Source organism: Netta rufina, assembly GCF_964035555.1.
Source record: "Netta rufina genome assembly, chromosome: 1".
NCBI classification, from domain to species: Eukaryota; Metazoa; Chordata; class Aves; order Anseriformes; family Anatidae; genus Netta; species Netta rufina.
Window position 1 is genome coordinate 143,175,836 of NC_140123.1, and position 20,539 is coordinate 143,196,374.

General features: G+C 43.2%; 2 protein-coding genes across 3 annotated transcripts in view; one reads left to right on the forward strand and one right to left on the reverse strand.

The window, feature by feature from the left end:
- Positions 1 to 1,106: 1,106 nt before the first annotated feature.
- On the reverse strand, positions 1,107 to 14,484 carry CCDC77 (coiled-coil domain containing 77). The gene is made up of 11 exons (XM_084285739.1): positions 14,366 to 14,484; positions 12,798 to 13,014; positions 11,308 to 11,450; positions 10,242 to 10,338; positions 8,830 to 8,896; positions 7,997 to 8,091; positions 6,532 to 6,680; positions 5,946 to 6,186; positions 4,945 to 5,070; positions 4,708 to 4,860; positions 1,107 to 2,901 (listed from the first exon to the last, which is right to left on the reverse strand). Exons 1-11 carry the CDS (start codon positions 14,410 to 14,412, stop codon positions 2,755 to 2,757), a joined length of 1,482 nt encoding a protein of 493 aa, XP_084141865.1. The 5' UTR covers positions 14,413 to 14,484; the 3' UTR covers positions 1,107 to 2,754.
- A 2,798-nt stretch (positions 14,485 to 17,282) lies between these two features.
- The window catches only part of KDM5A (lysine demethylase 5A), a 49,218-nt gene continuing 45,961 nt past the window's right edge, over positions 17,283 to 20,539 (forward strand). For both annotated transcript variants that reach the window (XM_084301230.1, XM_084301231.1), the window contains exons 1-2: positions 17,283 to 17,691; positions 19,446 to 19,523. In XM_084301230.1, coding sequence (XP_084157356.1) covers positions 17,524 to 17,691; positions 19,446 to 19,523 — 246 coding nt within the window. In that variant the 5' untranslated portion in view covers positions 17,283 to 17,523. The remainder of the gene's footprint in view (positions 17,692 to 19,445; positions 19,524 to 20,539) is intronic.

The window sequence follows — 20,539 nt, forward strand, 5'->3', positions numbered from 1 at the left end:
ACTTTTTCTCCTCTGCTGAATCATCTGTAGTTCTGTGCCTTGCCCAATATTTCAACATCCTTTCTGAAACGCATGCATTCCTTCCTTGCCTAAATAATGCTATACAATTAGTTTTCCCTTACTCCTCACGTTTCCCCTACACAAGAAACAATTTACCATCCTGTTGCACAACGTTTGTCCAGTTCCAACCTTTAATCCTTTGCAGTCTCTGTATTCCAAGAATCAGCCATTTTAGAGAGATGTTACCAATTCCTCGTACCTACGTATACAACATGGCATTTAGTTGTGTTGAAATGACACAAATCACATGTTATTAACTGCAATTAGCAAAAAAGAGACTCATTCTTTAGACTGAATGACTTTTTTTTTTAGTTTTCTTCACAACAATTGTGGAAGAAAATTGACTAATATGGGGTCTTGGCACCTTTTTCAGGAAACCTTTAAGAAATGCCAATGGTGCCTTACTGACATCTTAAGAGCAGTTGTCAGTGGCAGAAAGAACTTGACTTTTTAAAGTAATTCTTGGCTGGAAGGTCCCCGTTTATTTTGGCAACATGAAAGCAACATTTCACATGATCACGTGATGTCACAGAAAAAGCACGTACAATACCTTGCACTTTCTGCCCTTGGACATATATTCAACCTTCCAAATAAAATGGATTTACAGATCAGCACTACCGTAATTTCCTCCCCTCCTCTAATAGAAAGGGTTCATAACCTAATGACAAATGAAAAATAAAGTTCAAGATGCACTTTGATGTGGAAGCACCAGCAGAGATATTGGGAATGTCACCATTTTATTCTGTTCAATCTTGCAAGGTATAAGAAACATCAGTAAAGAAGACAGGAAATTAAACATTTACATCCTTCTTCCCCCAATACTTCCTCCCAGTCTTACAAATGTGAATGTCCAAGCCTACAGCCTTTGTCCAGACACACTTTGTGGCTTTCAGGTGAGGAAAATTAAATTTCAACAGCAACTTCTAGCTTGGAAAAGTTGAAAATAAGCAGAAAAACATTTATTTCTACCAATTCTAGAGGCTTTTTTGCTAGCTACCCATCAGCTGAATTTAAGGTATGAGACTAAATGATGGATTGCACAGTTTAATAATTTTCCTCAGCTGTCCACATAGTGTCAGCACCTAAGCTGTTCATCAATCCATCTCTGCACCATTTAGCATTTTCAGCTAAACCTGTCAGCGACAACACTTTCAAACAGCCTCTTGTAGTAGCAGTTGAACATCGAGGTACAGATTGTCAGCCACCCACACCGAAGTCTGTGGTGAATCTGACTTCAAGCATAGATGTGCCCAATGAGAGCCAAAGAACAGGACCATAAGAGACAGCAAGCTTTTCACAGAGAGGTTACACAATTGAAACAAGCCCTGACTTTTCAAAGGAATTTCCCCACTGCATTGTTTTAGCTGGTACTATAAAAACATTTTTTCCCCAAATCTTCACAGCACAGGAAAAGCAGTATAGACACCTCTCCCAAATGCTGCGTCAGGATCTCCATAGCCACTACCACGTCCAAAAGAAACTGCCTGTTATTGCACACCAAGTAATTCTCAAATGGGAAGGAACTGCTGGTACCCTGTAAGTATAAACTTCAGAAAATTATTCTGCTTCCGTCACATTTAACAAGTTAGGGAATGTACATTAGGAAATGAAGGCACTGAAATCACTTTTCCAACACAGATATGCTCTCCAAGGTGGACAAGATTTGCTGACGCTACAGTAAAAATACAAATACCCCACATTTATAAAAGTGGACTGAAGCCTCATTGCAGCCCTTTTCACAATTTCATCTGTTTTCAAGAACAGCATTGTCCTGATGATCTGAAGATAATCACTACATAGCTAGAGTTATATTTATCATGTAGCAACTAGGCACTGGCTTTTCCACCCCAGTTTCAGTTACAGTTCAGTGACAGCTGTACCACAAGCTGACCATGACCTGTTGGTGCGTGGCCATGGTATAGTTTAAAGCTACAAAGGTAGATAATAGGAGATGCCTTTTATTATGATCTTCCTCTGTGTGTTAAGATAAACTGGGAGAAAGGGGACAGGAAGATGAAATTAGATAGTGCAGTATTTCCCTCCCTTCCACACATTCAAAGCAAGAGTGGAGGTTGCTTGTTCTTGCAGATGAGTTCTAAAAACAGTTACCTTTTCCCAACATATTAAAATCAGTCAGGTTTGTCCTGGCTGGGTTAGAAATGAACAAAGGGAAGACATTTTAAAATAGTTGTGATGTCAAGGGTAGAGTCAAATGTAATAGTACATACTTTCTACACAAGGTCTTTTTCGAGGAAAATTTGCAGTCACATGCTGAATTGCCTAGGCACTGTAACAGTAACCATTTAAAAGTTCCTTCTCACATAGGGTAAGGTGAACCAAGCAAACTGGATTTTGAACTAGATCCTTCAGTGATCATTAATAATACATCTGGTTTGTCATCTGCTCCAAATAAAGTTTAAGACCAGTATACATTGCCCCCTACACCACAGATACGAAGGCAGGAAGTCATAAACATATTCCTAATGTAAGTCATCTGGTACTTTCTGTACCAGTCTTATCAGGTGCCATCTCAACTGAATGAGCAACCTAATTTGGCTTGTTAGAAATGGCTCATAGACCACTGATGGATGTTATGACACTAACTGCAGATTTCCTCAAGCCTTCCGTCACTGGATGCCGTTAAAGAGGCAACGTCCCCTTCCTCAAACCATGATGCCAGCTAAAACCTCAGCTTCAGCAGACCCTCAGTTCATTCTCTAAGCCATAGATTTTTGCTTTTAAGTTTTTTAGTTCTCCTTGAATTTTACGGGTTAGCCTGTTTCCTTGACGGACCTCACGGAGAACTTCAAGATCCTGGTCTGGCCCAAGAGTCAGAGTCACCTAAAAAGGAACAGAGAAACAGATTAATACAAACAACATTGTACAGAACACAGTTTAGAGAGTATAGTGAGTCTATCTGAAAGAGAACTCTAAAGGAGATGCTTTGTAGCTAGCAAAGAGGATGCTTAAGCTATCATCACTGGGCTAATGCATATCACCAACAGAAAAGTATTCCAGAACAAAAAAAAAACCCAACAGATAAAGCTTTCATACATTAGGGTGTTACAGTATTGGTGAAAAATAAATCTGAACAGAATATTATTAAGTTTACCTATAACCTTTTGGGTTATTTTTACTTCCTGTATTATCTGGAGAGCCACAAAAAGAGGCAAGTTAAAATACTTATCAACTTTTATATGGCTCTAAGTTTCTCTTTTGATAGGAAGACAGTTTATCATCTTTTGCTGTTAGAACTAGAAGTGGTCTAACTTCTGTGGCCAACCCACCGCCTTCTGAACCACATACGATTCAAGAACACTTCAAGTACAATTCCTAATCTCAGGCCAGGTCATATAGTTGATACCGAGCTGAACAGAAGCTGCCAGGTAATCATAGTTCCTGATGGCAAACTAGGAAGGGCTGCCATTTCCTGTCACCCTGGAACTGGATAGTGTGCTAGCCCGGTCACATTCAACATCACAGCAGCACAGACGTGGAAGCTGCTCTCAAAGCTCTTTTCTCTTGACCCCTCAGGGTGTCTCATTGTCATTGTGTAGTTCTTGGTCAGAGAGTTTAATATACCATTCAGGAAATGTAGTCATCTATAGTTATTTTCACTTAAGAAGTAAGGATTTAAGTATCACAGGGGAGACTTCTAACAAGCATTTTATTCTTCTGCCCTCTTGTGGCTGGAAGTGTAAAGAAATTAGGAATACGATTAAGAACATACCCAGAGTAACAAAATATACAGTTCTGAGTAAAGATAATCATAGGCAATTTTTACCCCATCCACATATGGTTGAAGTTTAGACCTCAAAAAACAAAGTTAAACCCAGAGCCAAACAAAAAAAAATGCAAGCCTTTAGTGAAGACAAATGTATTAATCTAAATGAACCGAGCTGTGTGCCAAAAACACAGAAAACAAGCAAGTCTGTGGTGCTGCCAAATAGACGACTGAAAGAGTCAGTTGGACAAAAGCAATGCCTAGTGATCCTCTCAAGTATATATTAGATAAATATCACATTGTAAACTTCAGAAAACATCAAGGCTGTGGCTTAAGGCCCGTCTAAGCTGTTCTGATATTCATCTGCACATCTAGAAGGTGCATCTTATCTCAAAGTTACACAGCTCCAGCTTCAACTTCAAGCCATTGTTTCTGCTGTGATTTTTGCAGTTACAAATGAGACATTTAAAAAGGAATAACAGAATATTCACAATACTTAAGTCAGTATTCTACCTCTTACTGGAACAAAACCCAAAACAATGGCCCCCAGGAAAAAAAAATCAACATCATATTCTTTGCAGAATATTCTTCTACAACAGACTATCGTCCTGTCTTGGAATTTTGAGACAGCTCAGACAGCTGGAGGTATCAGGTAACTTTCAGAGCTGTAGTAAAAAGATATCGCTAATGTAGAAACAGGACAGTCCCTGGACAAACTTGATGCTTGACTGATTAACAATGACAAACCATTTTTGCTGAATAAAATACATAAGAGGGCAAACTTTATCAAGCATTAATATCTAAATGGCCATTTAGGAAAGTAATTATTTTCCTTAACTCTAGGGAAATACTGCATTTAAATACTGAGACTACACCTCTATTGGGTAAGGCCTTAATGATCTGCTTCAGCAATTAGTTGTTACCTTAAACAGCTGCTTCTCTACGTCTTTCAGCTTCTGTCGAAGCTGTTTAATGTCATTATTAAAGCCTTCCACTTCCAAGTTACGCCGTTTTTCCAAAGCCTCATATCGCTGAGTCATCAGCTTCAGGCGCTTCCCCATCTTTTCTGAGCGTTCCTATGGAGATGAAAACTCAGTGGGGTAGTAGAATAGAGGCTGAAAGATCATCACATAGCTGGCTGATGATTACAGACTAATTACCTTAAAGAGTTCTCTGCCAACATCTCCCTCCTCACGAATCCTAGCCAGCTCACTTTCCAGGGTGATACACTGCTCTCTGTACATGTTTGAGAGCCGCTGCTCCTGCATCAGTTGCTCTTGCATTGACTAAGATGCAGAAGGAACAGAAAGAATTAACTGTAAAGCCAGTGCTCATGACATTTCCCCTGCTCTGGAAGATCAAGTGTGACAGATGGACAGTAAGATTGGCAAATAATAATAACTGGAGCCAAAGTTAATGGAATAACTAGGTAAGAACCCCTCCCACAATATTCTAGAGCCCCTTCCATCACCAACACATCTTAATTAGGTGATCAGTTCTTCATGACAGTTCAAAGAACTCTCTCCACTTCCCCTTAAAAATAATAACCAACAATAGTGCTGTAGTTCCTGTTTTCTCAGCTGCTTGCCCAGTACTGCACTTCAGAACAATCTGCATTCAGTGGCAGATGAAAACAATTCCCTATTGTCTGTTTACTTGCTAAGTCCTTATTGCTTATTTATCTACTTCAGATCTTCTCTCTGGAAGCATATTAGAAGTAGAAGAAATCCTGACTGCTGCAGAAGTGCTACGGGACACCAACTGAAAGGATTTTATTCTTCCCTAACAACAGGGAGGAACAGACACCACATTCTAAGTCCATTAACTGGAAGCATTTATACTTAAACAAGAGCACGTGCCACAAGCAGGTTAAGAACTGTTGGCACATGTACCATGTTATTTGCACTGGGCATAAGAGAAACCAATAGTGAAACACTACCATAAATATTAGCTATACCTTTCACCTGAAATTTAAAAACACTGCAGCAGGAGAGCTGAGTTGTTGTTTTTTAAAAAACCACATTAGTACCAGCAACAATGCAGCTTACAGCAAACGTGTATAGCTTGGCAACAACTAGCTACTGCCTATCTTGTCAAGATCCAGATGCTTGCAGTTTTCCAAAGACTGTTAGAAAGACCTCTCCCTGTGACAAAAATTTACCTTTATTTCTCTACTGTGGAGTTTCCAAGCTTCATGACCTGTTTGAGGCATCTTCTTGGTATCTCTCTGCTTCTTCTCTTTTTCTGACTCCCTGCTGATAAGTTGATCTGGATCTTTGTCAAGTTTCCGCAACAGACTGTCTTTCTCTGCCATCCATGCTTTCTCATTGGATCGGGCATCAAACTTGAGCTGGAGAAAGTCACGGGTACTCTCATATAAGAGATTCTGAGTCTTATGGAGTCTGTAAAAAGGGATCCCAGTGGAGTTAATTCACTTTTTTCCTAGTTCCTGTCCTAATTTCCTCAGTCTTCATTGCAAGTTGGAAGAAACATAAAACTTAGGTAGAGGTATTTTCCTAATACATTTAGTTCCTCTAATGGAAGAAGTGATGTTCTTTCTATGTGAAACCGTATTTTTGATATGTTGACTACCCTACCTCCTTCCACATACTGCCAAGCAGATGGCTGCATAATTTGCTTTTCTGCCTGCTGCAGCAAGCAACATACTGAAAGCCAACATATTTCTGTTGCTCCCCCTCTTCTCATCTCATGACTACATTACATCATGGTTATTCTCTCACACTCACTTATCTGTTAAAGTTTTAATCTTGTCCTGGTCCCTCTGATGCTGGACCTGGGCTTCCTCCATATGAATCCGCCTGTCCTCTAGTAATGCCTCAAGCTGTTCCTTGGATAATCGCGTCTGTTCTTCTAGCTGAGCTTGCAGGGCCTCCACCTGAATAGGCATGCAGAGACATTACTGAGGAAGCTCTCACAGCAGGCCTGCTCCTGTCCTTGCAAGTCCCTTTTAAATTACAGAATTCAAGTCAAAGACTCTACCCAACAATAATTTCTAGAGTTTGGAATTCTCATTTTTTGTTTTCATTTTAACATTGATTTTCCCAAATAACTAAAACATTTTAAGAAAAATGTTCATGCCATAAGCAAGACAGGTATACTATACAGCAGGAAAAAAATAGAAACAACAGACAACAGAAGCAATAGATAGAAGATAATGGCAAGATTTAAACTGCACACAGGATGTAACAAATCCTGTGGAATATGCAAGCAGACTTTTCTCCCTCTGCTATCAACTTCCAATGGAATGGTGATAATTAAACCCAAATTCCCGGAAGGCAGCAATTCCTTTCATCTTGAAGAAAAGAAATTGCTCAGCTAGAATGAAGCATTAAACGCACATGAGATGAGTGAAGGAGAGAGATGCAAAGAGTCTTGACCTGGGTCAGGGAGACAAATTGGAACAAGTATTTGAAAAATGTAAGTATGTCCTATTATAAGGCACTATTTGAAACAAAACAAAACAAAACAAACAACTTGACATGAATTTAGATTGCTTATTTTATGGCAATTTTCTATGATGTTTTTACTCCAGAGTAAATGTTATTATGACAGGCAACTGCCCACTAGGTCAGTGACTACTGTTCTTGAATGAAAATCTTGATCTGCTGTACAAGTTTGCTATTTGCTTTTCTTGACTCATCCTTCCTCATGCTTTACATCTACTTTCTGCTGTCTTCCCCAGTTCATGATTCTGTACATTTCATCCTTCACTCTGTCATGCTATCTATACTGTCTTTCACTGAAGTCTAGCACAGGGAACTTTTTTTGCTGTACTAGTGCATTTTATTGTGGAAGACTAATTCCATCTGAGACCCGTTCCTTTTGTCATACTTCCATGAACCATCCAAACCTGCAGATTTTCCAGGGATTTAATGTAAATTGATAGCTGATCAAGGAAATTATGAGAGTTAACATCACTTAAAAATTCTGTATTTAAAAGCACCATATTCAAGTTGGCTTTCCTGGAACATATGCTTATGTAAAGTTTCCAGAATCAGACCCAAGCTCTTAAATCTAAACCATTCATCACAAAGAAACAGCTAAGTAAACTGACAGAAAGTGGGAATCGTTAGTAAGATGTGGGACTAATAAATTGGTAGAATCCGTATCTTATGTAGGCAGACAGCACATTTGTCTACCAATTTCCTGGATAGCCAGAAAATATGTCCTTCGGTTAGTGAAAGATTTTACCTGAAGTAGGAGTGTTTGGTTGTCCCTCTGATACCTCTCAGGACTTTCTGGTTTCTCTCCTTTTGCTGCTCGTTTTGAAGAGCTCCTCTTGGTGCCTATTTGCAGAAATCAATGAGAAGTGGAAAAGTGTACTCCAGTCTAAGTGCAATACCTTTCCAAACACGGCGTGCTGTATGCACTGGATGGCCTACAAGAACAGGAAAAAAATTGCAACTGCAACAGTCACAAAGACTTCCAGAGGGCTACCTGGATGAAAAAAGCTTCAGAGCTTATGGCTCATAAACTTTTATCCCACACTATCACACTTCAATATTTAGGCAACCTACCTACTGATTTTCTTGGCATATTCAGAAAGTGAACTTCACAGATTTTCTTAAGTAAAGGATGAATAGGCAGACAACACAGCTGCACAAGCATCAAACCTTGAGTGAGTTTTGAGCTCAAGAGAAAATCCCTAAGTAGACATACAGACCCAAACTACTGTCTGCACTAAAGACAGGCAGAACAGCACATCTTGGAATGGCTTTGGCTAAGAGTGCCCATCCAGTTCGTACCTGCATGGGCCCAGAACAGCCATTCCACAGTCACACCAGCTGCTTCTTTAGCTGAGCAGATCAAGGACATGAGACTCAGCTCAGGTTGTTTTAAAAGATTTTGAAGGGAAGCCTAGAGTACTGAATGCATAAGGATGCATTACTGAATCCATGGATACATTTAGGGAACTTAATGGAAGCATACCAAAGTACTCAAAGCACATAATTGTTTTGATAGACTGGACAAACACACAAGTATCAAGAGCTGAGCTGCTGTTAGACCCTTGTGGGGTACGGTACCTGTTCTAGAAGCATCATATCCTTCATGTGGATCTCTGGATTTATCTGGCCTTTGCAGAACAGTAACCTATAGAAACAAGATCAGATATCTCAACATCTGACTTCTCTAAAGTTGCAGTAATCAAGAATAAACCTTAAAGATGAAAACGGATAAAGATATCCAAGAGAACAGCAGTACCGTACTTCTGTCACAAGAAAAAGAAGATATTCACGATTTGAACGGACATGTTGAAAAAAGTTGCCTTTCTAATGGCTAACTTGCCATTTCTGCTTTTTTTTTTTCCCCCAAAAAACAACTGGAAAGTAATCCTGCCCTTGATGGCTTCATTAGGATGAAAAACAGCACCCTCAACAGGAAATAGAGCATTTGGGGGCAGACAAAAAGAGAGAAGGTGAAAATGAAAATTATGTTATTTCCTTCTTTCATATTCCTTCTCTTAGCAGCCCAAAGAAACATGAAGCTTGATTTATCAGCACATTCACTCAAGCTACTAAATAAGCCTGGGATAAATAAACAGCTAAAATAAATAAAAACAGCTAATGAAACAAACCAACTGTTGAACTGAAATCCACTTAAAAACAGGAGGCCATGAAGGAACAGGTTATAACCCCAATGCTTATCTCACGGCAGATACTGTATAGCATGCCTAATTTTAGTGCTACTCTGTATTACAGAATTTTAAAGCTTCTGCAAGATTTTTGCACTGCTTGAGCAGTGCAGAACAACAAGAGGATGCAGAGTCCAGCCTCTCTCCCACACCTTACTCCACGAGAAAGCCTTACATTCCATCATACTCTCCGTATATTTGAATCCTGCAACTTTCTTGATAAGTAGGTTCAGATACACTGTTCTTCATATGAACTGCCATTTAATTGGTTTGATACTATTTCTTTATTTCTGAAATATGCAACACAGTATTGACTAGAGGGGATGGCTCTTCTGCAGTCTCCTGCACAGGAATTTGCAACAGCCATCTCAGCACTGCTTTACTCTTTACTGAGATCCTAATGCTACCTTACAGTGGTACTCTGAGACAGCTGATCCTAAAACAGCAATACCAGGTGATTTTCTGCACTTCCTTTTTTTTCTTTTGTCTTTGTAGTCCTCTCTCCAGCTTCTCAATAACCATTAGCCACGTGGCTTCAGACTCCTGACATTTAGGAGGCTGATCTGTGGGTGTTCAGAAGGGGGCTGATGCTAACAAGACCTACCTTCAGTATGCCTGTTCCCATTTAATATCTCAGCAGCTATACTACATCCTGGTGTTGTTATAGAGCTACAGATCTCTCCCACTTCGGGCTTATTTAGCAACTTTTGACATGTGGGACAGATCTGGTCTGTGGTCAGCCTCTCATGTACAGATCTTCATGTTGCAATTAAAAGCACAGATCTGTAGAAAAAATGAACTTGCCTTATGTGGTGGCTCCTTGTGAAAATACGTTACTTCTCCTTTGTCTGTTCCCACTAAAGCCAGGAGGTGCTGAATTTTTTTCCTATCCTCCAGTTCCCTAGAATTCAAAGAAAGGTATAAGTGCTTTACTATTTTTAAACACATCAAGACGTTGTGACACGGTCTTTCTAGTTTACTCATTAATGTTGTCTCCAAGTTTTCCAAACTGTTCAGCTCTTGAGAACACTTCTTTAAAAAGGAACTCCCAAAGAAATTACCGACGTGGCATATTTACAAAGGAAAATACCAATTCTGTTGGCATTGGGAGGCATTCTTCTTTCCAAACATAACAATACTAGGTCGATAACACATGGTAGCAAAGAATTTGCATTCCAGAGTTATGAACTACCTAAAAACCTTGCAGATACTTCATTCAATAGATTGTAAGCACGTCGTTTTTTAAAACAAACTAGATTAAGTGCTGTATCACACTTCTGTCACACTCCTGAGAAGTGCCACAACACATCAACACATTTTTTGACTTAAGATCTTAAAACTGTAACAGAAAACTTGGTATCACCCACACAAGTTCTTAAGAAGCTTGGAAACTCCTTTGCCACTGGCAGCCAGTCCCATAGAGCAGCGTGTACTTCAGTTCAACAGCTACACAGCAATAGAATGGAGTGGCTGCCAGCATGATCCCAGCAAGTCAGGAAAACTATTTGTTTTCATCTGTGTTTTCTACTTGAGTTTAAGTGGAAGACTGAGGGAAGACATTGTGCCAGGCAGGTGCAAGGTCTACTTAAATCAAAACCTCCACTGGCCAGCTTGATTCAAACATGTTCATACGTTCAACTTCTACTCTTTTTTTTTTTTTTCCTGCTACTGGAATAGGATGTATAAGTGGAAACATATTTAGTAGCCCGATAGATTGTATTCCACCTTCAAGACTGGTATGATTTCATAGAAGCCCTCCTTGGGAAGTGTGGCCTGACTGCTTCTCTGAAAACTCTGTATCTGGGTGAGAACTAGAACGTAATGCACACTCGCGCTACCACCAGTGACCCAGTCCACAATCCAGACACACCTGATTTTCAGCCGGTCGTTCTCTGAGTAAAGGCGGAGGACATGTTCCCTCTCCTGGAAGAGGTAGACTTGCATGTCACTCAAAGCCTTTTGCAACTCCGCAATTTCCTCTTCTCGCTGACGGACTTCCCACTGCAGTTTGTGCTAGGTAAAGAGAATGAGGTACTTGAAATGATGCAGAGCACTGGGCAGCCCTCAGAAAGTACAAACTGCTTGCGCCAGCCCCTGAGCCTGTAACTGGAATGTACCAACCGTCAGAGTAACTTATTGATCTCTTAAAAATTTGACCAGATGAGGGCAGTATTGGAAAAATTTTAAGTGGGTTTCAATAGGGAGCTCACAGTCCCTGTTGTCATCATGGTCAGTATCCAACACCAGTAAAAAGGCTCGTGCTGAGGGCCTCCAATTTCCAATGGTTACACTTCCGCGCTGGCAGCCAGAGTGGCGCAGGTAAGAGGAGTCTGACTTCAACAAGAAACTAACAAAACCTGTAAAATAGTACCTATTCTTAAAAGCAGTTACTGAACAATAAACACTAATCTGTATGGCTTAGCAGTAGGAAATTTGTCTAGTTACTATTTCATCAATGTTTGTCTACCTGGAGTGGAAAACTGACAAGCCCTACAGAAGACTGTTCCCATAGGACAGAAGGCACTATTTTGGAACTTCAGACCTCTTTTTCCTATATCTTGAATTAAAGAAGTTTGGATGTCTGAAGGCTTTAAGGCTGCTTCAAGCATGGCCAGTAGCTGAGGAAGCACCTCAGTGGCCATTCTGCTCCCAAAGGGATAATAATAATTATTATAATAATTATTATAATAATATAATAATAATTCTGTCATTCAGAATTACAAAGATGCCAGCTAGAGAGATGTATGCTGTTGAGGCGTATTAGAACACAAATTAAAGATAGCCTCTAAGATTTTTTTTCCTCTTTAAATACAGAGATATTTAAGTTTTAGAATTTCTTTTAAGTTTCTACTTATTCGCTGTGTAGTACTCCTGCTACATATAGCCTATGGCCAAGCTTATGAATTCCAGTGCAATAAATACTAATTGTATCTGTATATCAAAGCTAATTAAATTTGCACAAAAGCACGCTCGTTCCTCACATTAAGAGGCAAGGAAATTAAACTGGATGCCATCTGAACTGAATATCTAAACTCAGGCTTCAATTTAAAAGTAAAAAGAACAGGAACAACCAGTATGGAAAAAAAAAAAAAAAAAAGCAAGCTATAATAAATTAAGAATACAAGAATATCATACAAGCGTGTTTCCCTTTGCTTTGACAGAGGGCAGAAAGCTAGATTTCGAAATCAAAGCCTGAGATCCACTTATTTCTTCCTAGCTCAGTACTCCCCTATTATTGGTAACCCTTCAGACCAGGTGTGCTGAGCTCTGAAATGAAGAAAAGCATTAAGTCTTCACAAGTCAAGGAGTTTTGTGTAACGATACACAGCCTATCAAAAAAAACAAGGATCTTTTCCTAACCTGCTCATCGTACGTTTCTTTGTATCTCTCCAGCCTTTTTACCAAATCCTCATGCTCCTCATCAAAGTCAGCAATCTTCTTGCGGTAGTATTCCAGCAGCTCCCGGGAAGGGCGGAGGAAGGCCAGGCGCTCGTTGATGGACGGGAGAGGAGTAGAGTCCTCCTGGTTCTGAGGCTGAGAACTAGCGTGTCTGGATGAGACATGGGGCGTTGCCAGCCTGGACAGAAACATTTTCTAATGACATGTGAGCCTCAGATAATACAATAAAACATTAAAAATATATATAAACCATGAGATTTTTGCTTTTAACACAGACTCGATTTTAAACATTGGTTTGTCTGTGCTCCAGGTATTCATGGGAAATCACAGCATTTAGGGGAACCAAAACGTTCAACAAAAAGAACAGCTGGCAGACTTACTATATTGCAGAGATGGGGCACCTTATGGAAAAGGGAGAAGGACAAAAATGTTAGGGGAGGAAAGTCTGATGGGTTATTTGGGGAGGGTAAATTTGAAAGGAAGAAGAGGCAAGAAAAAGAGGAGAGGAGAGAGCAAAGATCACAAAGTCTTTTGCTTTGGCATTAGAAGCAGCAGGCACTATAGGATAAAGACAATCTGTAATAGTTTCTCTGATAACCAGAGAGAAAAACACTTTCTAAAGACTTCTGATTAAAGAGAACAATTTCAGGTTAGTCGATGCACAAGCCCTCATAACTTAAGATGCAGGTTTAGGAGTCTACATGCTTTCCTTTTTGGTGTTATCCACAGAGTTTGTCAACCCTAGACAGTGAAATGGAAACTCCCAAATTACTGATTTTTATGCTGAGGTAGTAGGAAGAGACTGTGTTGCTATTACATAAATCACGTTAAGAATATGTATGTGCATTTTAAGCAACAGTGACTGCATTCAGACATTTAACATGCTCAAATAAGCACCACATTTGCCTATCTAGAGCTGCACACAATTCAAAATTCTCTTGAGAAGTGTTGTTTTTTTTTCGTTATGTTGAACGGATGCACCATTGTTTTACAATACCATCAGTAACAGAATTAAAGCTAAACAGCCTCTTTAGAAAAGATCTATTTAATGCTGTAAGAGCTCTCTCCAGAACCTGGGTCTGGAGCCTGAGCTTTGATCAGAGGCCTCTGGCAGGTGACACAGAAGCTGTGGTGACCCTTAGCAAATACCCATCAGGGCTTACAGCAGAACCCAAAAATGCAACATCCACAGAAACCTTACATGTACCAAGCTCCTTAATTCCTGTCATTGTAAGGAAGGGATAATTAAGAGCATCCAGATTATTTCCTGTACGAACTTCCCCAAAAAAGCTTTGTGGAAAAAAAAGAAGCTGGACAACAGACACGCTTGAAAAAAAAAACAGCAACAAGGGAAAACAGGTGAATACTTTATTACTGGAGCAAAGGACAGCAGAAGTAGGCAGAAGTAGGGAATAGGAAAGCAGAGCAGCGCGGGAGCGGGCACAGCAGCGCCTCGCCTGAGGCAAAGCCCGGTACGGGACACGGGGGGGAAAGGCGGGCGGCAGGGCCCGGGGTAGCGGCCCCTCTACCTTGCGGAGCGCGGCGAGGTGCCGGCACAGCGATCCGCGGCGCTCATGGCGGCCACGCTGAGGGGACCGGCCGGGAGCCGCCACCGCCTCCCTCACGCCGCCCCAACGGTCGCCTAACGGCCGCCAACCGCCCTCCGCCGCTTGAACGGCCGGCCGCCCGCCGCCTCCTCCAATCACGGGCAGCCTTCCACGCAGCGCCGGTCGGCTCCACCAATCAGCGCTGGCGACACGGACGGCCCGCGCAGGAGCCTCTGGGAGTTGTAGTGCGGAGGGGCGAGGGGGGCAACCCGCGTCGTGGCGGGTGCCGGTCACGAAGGAGTCGCGGGGCTCGGTGGTTCAGCCGGCCTCTCAGTTCGTACCTGTGTTTTTTAGATCATCGAGGTGCTTTTTAGCCCCATCCTTCCCCTGTGTGTCTTGCCATAGCCAGCAGTGCTTCTTACAGTTTATGCAATGCAGCGTTTCCTAAGCTAGGTACCGTGTCTGCTAGGAAAAACCATGCACATTAACAAGATTTTTTTTTCCTAGGCTTACAACGCTATGAAGTTCTATTTCAAATTTCCCCAGTTATTTCCAAAAAGCTACATTTTGCAGGTGAGAAGAATTTCCTCACGTTTCAGTGAACACGCAATACACACAGGTGATGGTTGATAATTTTCAGGGCGAAGTCCAGAACGCGGTCCGTTATTAGCTTTGGTTAGCCGAGCTGCTTTCTCCACTTCACATAAAGCAGTTGGAAATACAATATAAGAGGTTTAAGTCTCCTCTCAGCAGGGGAGTGCTAAATAGTTCCAGATGACCAAGAAGAACAAAGATTGACTTGGGGTCCGCAAGTCACAGCATGCTCCAACGTTTCAGAGGCTAACAGTACCCAAACTGGAGAAAGTAACTGAGAAAACATATTTGATCTCAAAAAGGAAACCTGCAGAACTGATAAAATTAAAAAAAAAAAAAAAAAAAAAAGTGCCCCTTACATGTAATTTAGAACTTTTAATCTTTTTACTCTCAGGGAAATCTGCGCTCTTCCCTGCAATGCCTTCCAGTAGTCTCTGCTAACCAAAACACACAAATGAAACAGCCTTGACTAGCTGAGAAGGAAACCAACAAGGGACTATTCTCAAAACAAAAGTTTTGCACGGATTAGGTGCCTTCTAGCATAGAGTTTTTCACCCCATACTATTCCTGGCTAAATCGTTGCTTATCTAAGAAATCAGGTATGTTGGTGATTCAGCTCTTGGGAATAGTGACTATACACATACATGCCCTCAGGAGAATCTGGTACAGCTCATCAGAAAAAAACAGGTACTACCAAAAAATAAAAAAAAATTGGCAGGAGTATGTAGAAATACAATTTCTAGATGCTGGTGAGGCAACATCTGCACTCCACATGCTTTTGGAGTCATAAAAATACCAGGCATCCATGTCAAGAACCCCTTGCAAAAATATGTAAGGCTTTGCAACAACACAATCTGCACTGGTAAACTCACTCAATGTTTTATAATATCAGTTTGCTGTTACCTATAACTTTTGTCAAAACTAACCATTTGCATTCAAGCCGTTTGTTTCCCATATGCAAAACGCAGGCAACAGCTCTTCAATCTAGCAGGAAAATGATGGAGATAAATGTATTTGTCTGCATGGAGCACATGTTGTGACAGGGTAACAGGGGGAGGAAATTGCATGTTCTGAGACTGAAACGGTACGCCAGGATCAAGGCTGTGACAAAGCAATAAACAATTGGTTGAGGTGTGAGGTATGGTGAATGCTGAGATCAGCCTTGGTTAAAAAACAAACAGTATGCACTTCTTTTTTTGAAGAGTGTGTGATAATAGGTAGGTAAAACTATCCAAGTCCTAAGGTGTGAGTGCTTGACTTGTGAAGGAAAATGTTCCGCATGGGGTGAGAGTGCAGAATGCCTACATGTAACAAGGAGGTTGGGGGTTGTTTGGGGAGTTCTTCATGTAGCCTTGCTGTTTAGAATTATGGAATACATAAGGTTGGAAGAGACCTCCAGCATCATCTATCTGGTCCAACTGCCCCCCAACCACCAGTGTCACCCACTGACCATGTCCCCAAGCACCACGTCCAGCCTCTCCATGAACGCCCCCAGGGACGGTGACTCCACCACCTCCCTGGGCAACCCGTCCCAGTGCCTGGCTGCTCTTTTTGAGGAGAAATCTCATTTCCAACCTGAACTTAGCACTGATCAGGCTTGCGGGATCTTAATTAAGAAGCACCAGGAGATGCTGTGGGCTGGTGGAGCTGCCAACGGGCACAGGTATGTGTTATGCATATGGACAAACAGACAGATACGTGTTACAGATACGTGTTACATGTGGACATACATGTATGTGTCATGCACACGGATGCAGCTACGTGTTAGCACCGGGACATTTAAGCTCAGGGCTGCCCATCCTGGAGCCCCCCTCAGGCCCCAACATGGCGGCCGCCCCCTCCCGCCTCCGGGCGCCCCCTCCCCCCCCCCCCCCCCCCCCCGGCTGCCTGGGGGGGCGTGGCCTGGCGGCGAGGGGGCGTGGCCTGCGGGCGGGGGGCGTGGCCGGGCCGTTCCCTGACGCCGTGCTCAGACAATGGGCCGAGCCGGCCCCTCGGCACCGGAAGCGGATGGCCGCGCGCCCCTCACGCATTCCTCCGCGGCGGAAGTCGGCGGCGGAGGCGGCCCCCTCCCTGCCTCCTCCTCCTCCTCCCCCCGCTCCGCTCCCCGCAGCCGGTTTCGGGCCGGGCTCTCCCCCCCCGCTCCCCCTCCCCTCCCCCTCGGGGAGGCGGCCGAGCCCCGGGAGCTGAGGGCCGGGCGCGGCGGAGGGACTACTTTTCCGCGCGGAAGCCTACTTTTTCCCCTTCCCCTCCTCCTTCCGGGTGGGAGTGCCGGCGCACTCCGCGTAACTTCCGGCGGGCTGGAAGGCGACCGAGAGGGGCTGCGGCGGGGGGAGGTGGCCCCGGGGGACGGGGCCACGACGCCGCCGCCGCCGCCTTCGCCCGGCAGGAGCCGCCCCCCCGCCCCGCCTCCGCCGCCCCGCCGCCCGGGGATGCGCCCCGGCCCCCCGCACAGCCCCTGAGGGCCGCCCCCGGCCCCAGCCCCAGCCCCAGGCAGCGGCGCCTTCCTTATCCCCCCCCCCCCCCCCCAGCCCCAACCCTCAGCGGCCATGTCGGGGCCCGGCGGCGGGGCGCGCTACGCCGCCGAGTTCGTGCCCCCCCCCGAGTGCCCCGTGTTCGAGCCCAGCTGGGAGGAGTTCAGCGACCCCCTGGGCTTCATCGGCCGCATCCGCGGCCTGGCCGAGAAAACCGGCATCTGCAAGATCCGGCCCCCCAAGGTACCGCCCGCCGGGCAAGGGGCAGGGCGGGGGGAGCCCCGGGGCCGCCCCCCCCTCGAGGGGCTTCGTGTGCCTGCCGGGGGCCCTGTGCGGGGCTCCGCCGCCCAGCTCTGTCTGTGGGGTGCTTTGGAGGAGGTGGGGGTGTAGGGCACGGCGGTGCCCCGGAGCTCGGTGCTCTGCTCCCTTTAAAAGGCAAAAAAAAAAAAAAAAGCTGCAGCGGTGCTGGGGGAGGAATGAGGCGTTTGCGCTGGGAGGAGGAGGAGGAGGGTGTTTGGTGTAAATGGGTCATTGTTTATAAACATAGGCTTCGAGCTGTTAGTGGAGGTGCAGCCAGCCCGTGGATGCGCAGGATTTGCATGTTTGTGCTTGGTAGCAGAGAAGGTAAAGCTTGGAATCTCCTCTGCCTCGGTGCACAAGCCATTATTTCATGGTGACTTGCCCTGCGAGCCGGTAAAGCGTTTAGGCAAGAACATCAGGCAACACGAGAGAAGGCAGTCAGAGCCCTTCGTAATTAAAGTACAAACAACCCTTAAATATAGCCATAAAACAGGAGATTGAAAACAGCAGAGGAGAGAGAAAAAGAACGCTGGAAGAAAGAGCAAAGCACAGCTTGTTATGGGGGCTGCTGATTAGATTTCATGATCCTTCCTCTCCTGCCTTCTCCGTGTTGCTGGAGCCCGTTTCGTTGCTTTGATGACACGGTGAAAACTTGACCTCCGAGTCAAGTTTAGAAAGGGGCTGCCCCTTCTAAAATAAGCAGAATGGCTTAGGCTGGGAGGCCACGAGAAACCGAGCCAGATGCTGTTCATTGAGAATAACTGGAACTTTCCTCGCCGCTGAACGCAGCCGTGCTGCTTCCCCGGGGTTGCCCAGCCATTTGCACTGCAGCGTCCTGCTGGAGGCGTGCGGCGGGTTGATTTGCGACCTGCAAGGAGGACTAAATCAGCCCGTATTTACCATCCTGGCTGATTTGTTATTCTTTGCCATTATTTGGAGCTGTAAATGTTTTACAGTTGTACTTGGGGCCTTTATTTTCTGCAGCAGCACAGATAATACATGCTTAGCGTGGCTTGTCCACCTGGATTGTTGTGTCCTTCCTCTTGTTGTATTTACTGCCCGGTGGGCTATCACCATAAATTAAGCTTTCTTAAAAGGTACTAAAGAGCTGAATTGTACTTGTTCTGATGTCAGAGCGCAGTTTTGAGAGATGGGGCTGGGAGGCACATGCGATTGAACCAGCGACTGACTGTTCAGAATGGCGTTATTTAGGATTGTGTTTCTGTGAAAGCCCTGGACTCCTGACTGGGAGTTAGTATCTCTATTGAAATATGACTGGAGACAAAGAGGAAAAAAGTTAGATGCGTAATAACGTGCTTCATTTGGTGTTTGCCGCTGTTGACAGTGAGAATTTTGCGTTGTGTAGGAAATATAAAACTTCATTTCTTTTAAGTAAATAAATGCCAACGAGCAACGGGATCTCTCGTACGTGAGCTCAGTATGAGGTAGGTCATACTGAAATGCTTTACGCCTTATTTTCTTTTTAACTTTGTGAGGATCTCTTCCCATAGAATTTTCGTTAGATGAAAGAACAATATTTTAAAAACATCATAATTGTATAAAAGTAGAAGATATTATAAATTGTAGTGAAACTCGTTTACTAGTAGGACCTTGTTTATTCAAGTGATTACTAGGGCTTTTGTGCGTTTTTTTGGCAAAGTTTCTTTAAGCATTGAAACGTCTTTCTGTCTTTTTAGGACTGGCAGCCTCCATTTGCCTGTGAAGTACAAAGTTTTCGTTTCACTCCACGAATTCAGCGCCTGAATGAGCTGGAGGTGAGCTTTTCCACTGTTGATACAATTTTGTGTTTGCGCTGAAAGCTGTAGGTCTCTTTGCTCGAGATTTGCATCTTGGCAGGTTTCTGGATGGAGAGACTTTAGAAACCCATAGACCACATCAATGTTTATACTTGGCAGTGGCAGACTTCATATAAAATAACTCTCCATGGCTTTGAGAAATGTCTGGTTTTTATTTTATTACCCAAAATAACCACAAGAGTCTTTCACATTCAACTGCAAATGTCTCAAATGAATGTCAATTACCATGTTGTGTAGTAAGAGCAGCCAGTGTCTAGCCTTCAGTGCTCCACAGGCGATGTTTTATTTTCTTAAAATATTTACTGCTGTTGTGAAGCCCCTGGTGTATATTCAACCTTATATTCAACTATCGTGATAATGCCTCTTCAGCATTAAAATTAACTGCTTTGTTTTTATAGGGCTGGTTATGCTTGGTTAATTTTACGTTTCAGAAATGTACGGGAGCTTTTTTGAAAGCAGTGTGAGTCCCGTTCTGTTCTGGTTTTCCTTTTCCCTACAGCATTTCTCAAAGCCTTGCTCTGTTCAGATACCAAAACGTCACGTATCATTTGGCTTGTAAATGGGTCTCCTTATGGAAAGTGATTTGAGTACTCCAAAAATACTCAAGGGAGGAGGTCCTTCTGCATGGTGAAGGCATACAGAAAAGCTGTTTCTAACCTCCCTTACCCTCATAGGCTTTATTAATTGCTCTTAGGTTTCTCCCTGGAATGCTGATTTATTTATTTATTTATTTATTTTACAAGTAGGCATTTTGGTTTCAGAATGAGAAATTGTTAGGTAGGAATTTGGCTTATGGGATCTTAAATGCAGAGAGCAAAAATGTGTAATTTTATGTTTATAAAGATCCTTCATCTTACTAATATTTTTATTTCTACTTTTTTTTTTTTTAAACCTATGAAATATTTGGCTTGCCAGGTTGCACTTTGAAAACGTAAACACTATAAAAACTTACGATATGTTTTCCCAGGACTATA

What these genes read in the sequence shown, in the direction of transcription:
- CCDC77 (XM_084285739.1), bottom strand. Translation starts at nt 14,412, where the DNA reads ATGAGCGCCGCGGATCGCTGTGCCGGCACCTCGCCGCGCTCCGCAAG. An exon ending in ACCTCGCCGCGCTCCGCAAG is followed by an intron (nt 13,015 to 14,365) that starts GTAGAGGGGCCG and finishes GTTTCTGTCCAG; the next exon opens with GCTGGCAACGCCCCATGTCT. An exon ending in ATTAAAACTTTAACAGATAA is followed by an intron (nt 6,187 to 6,531) that starts GTGAGTGTGAGA and finishes CCCTTTTTACAG; the next exon opens with ACTCCATAAGACTCAGAATC.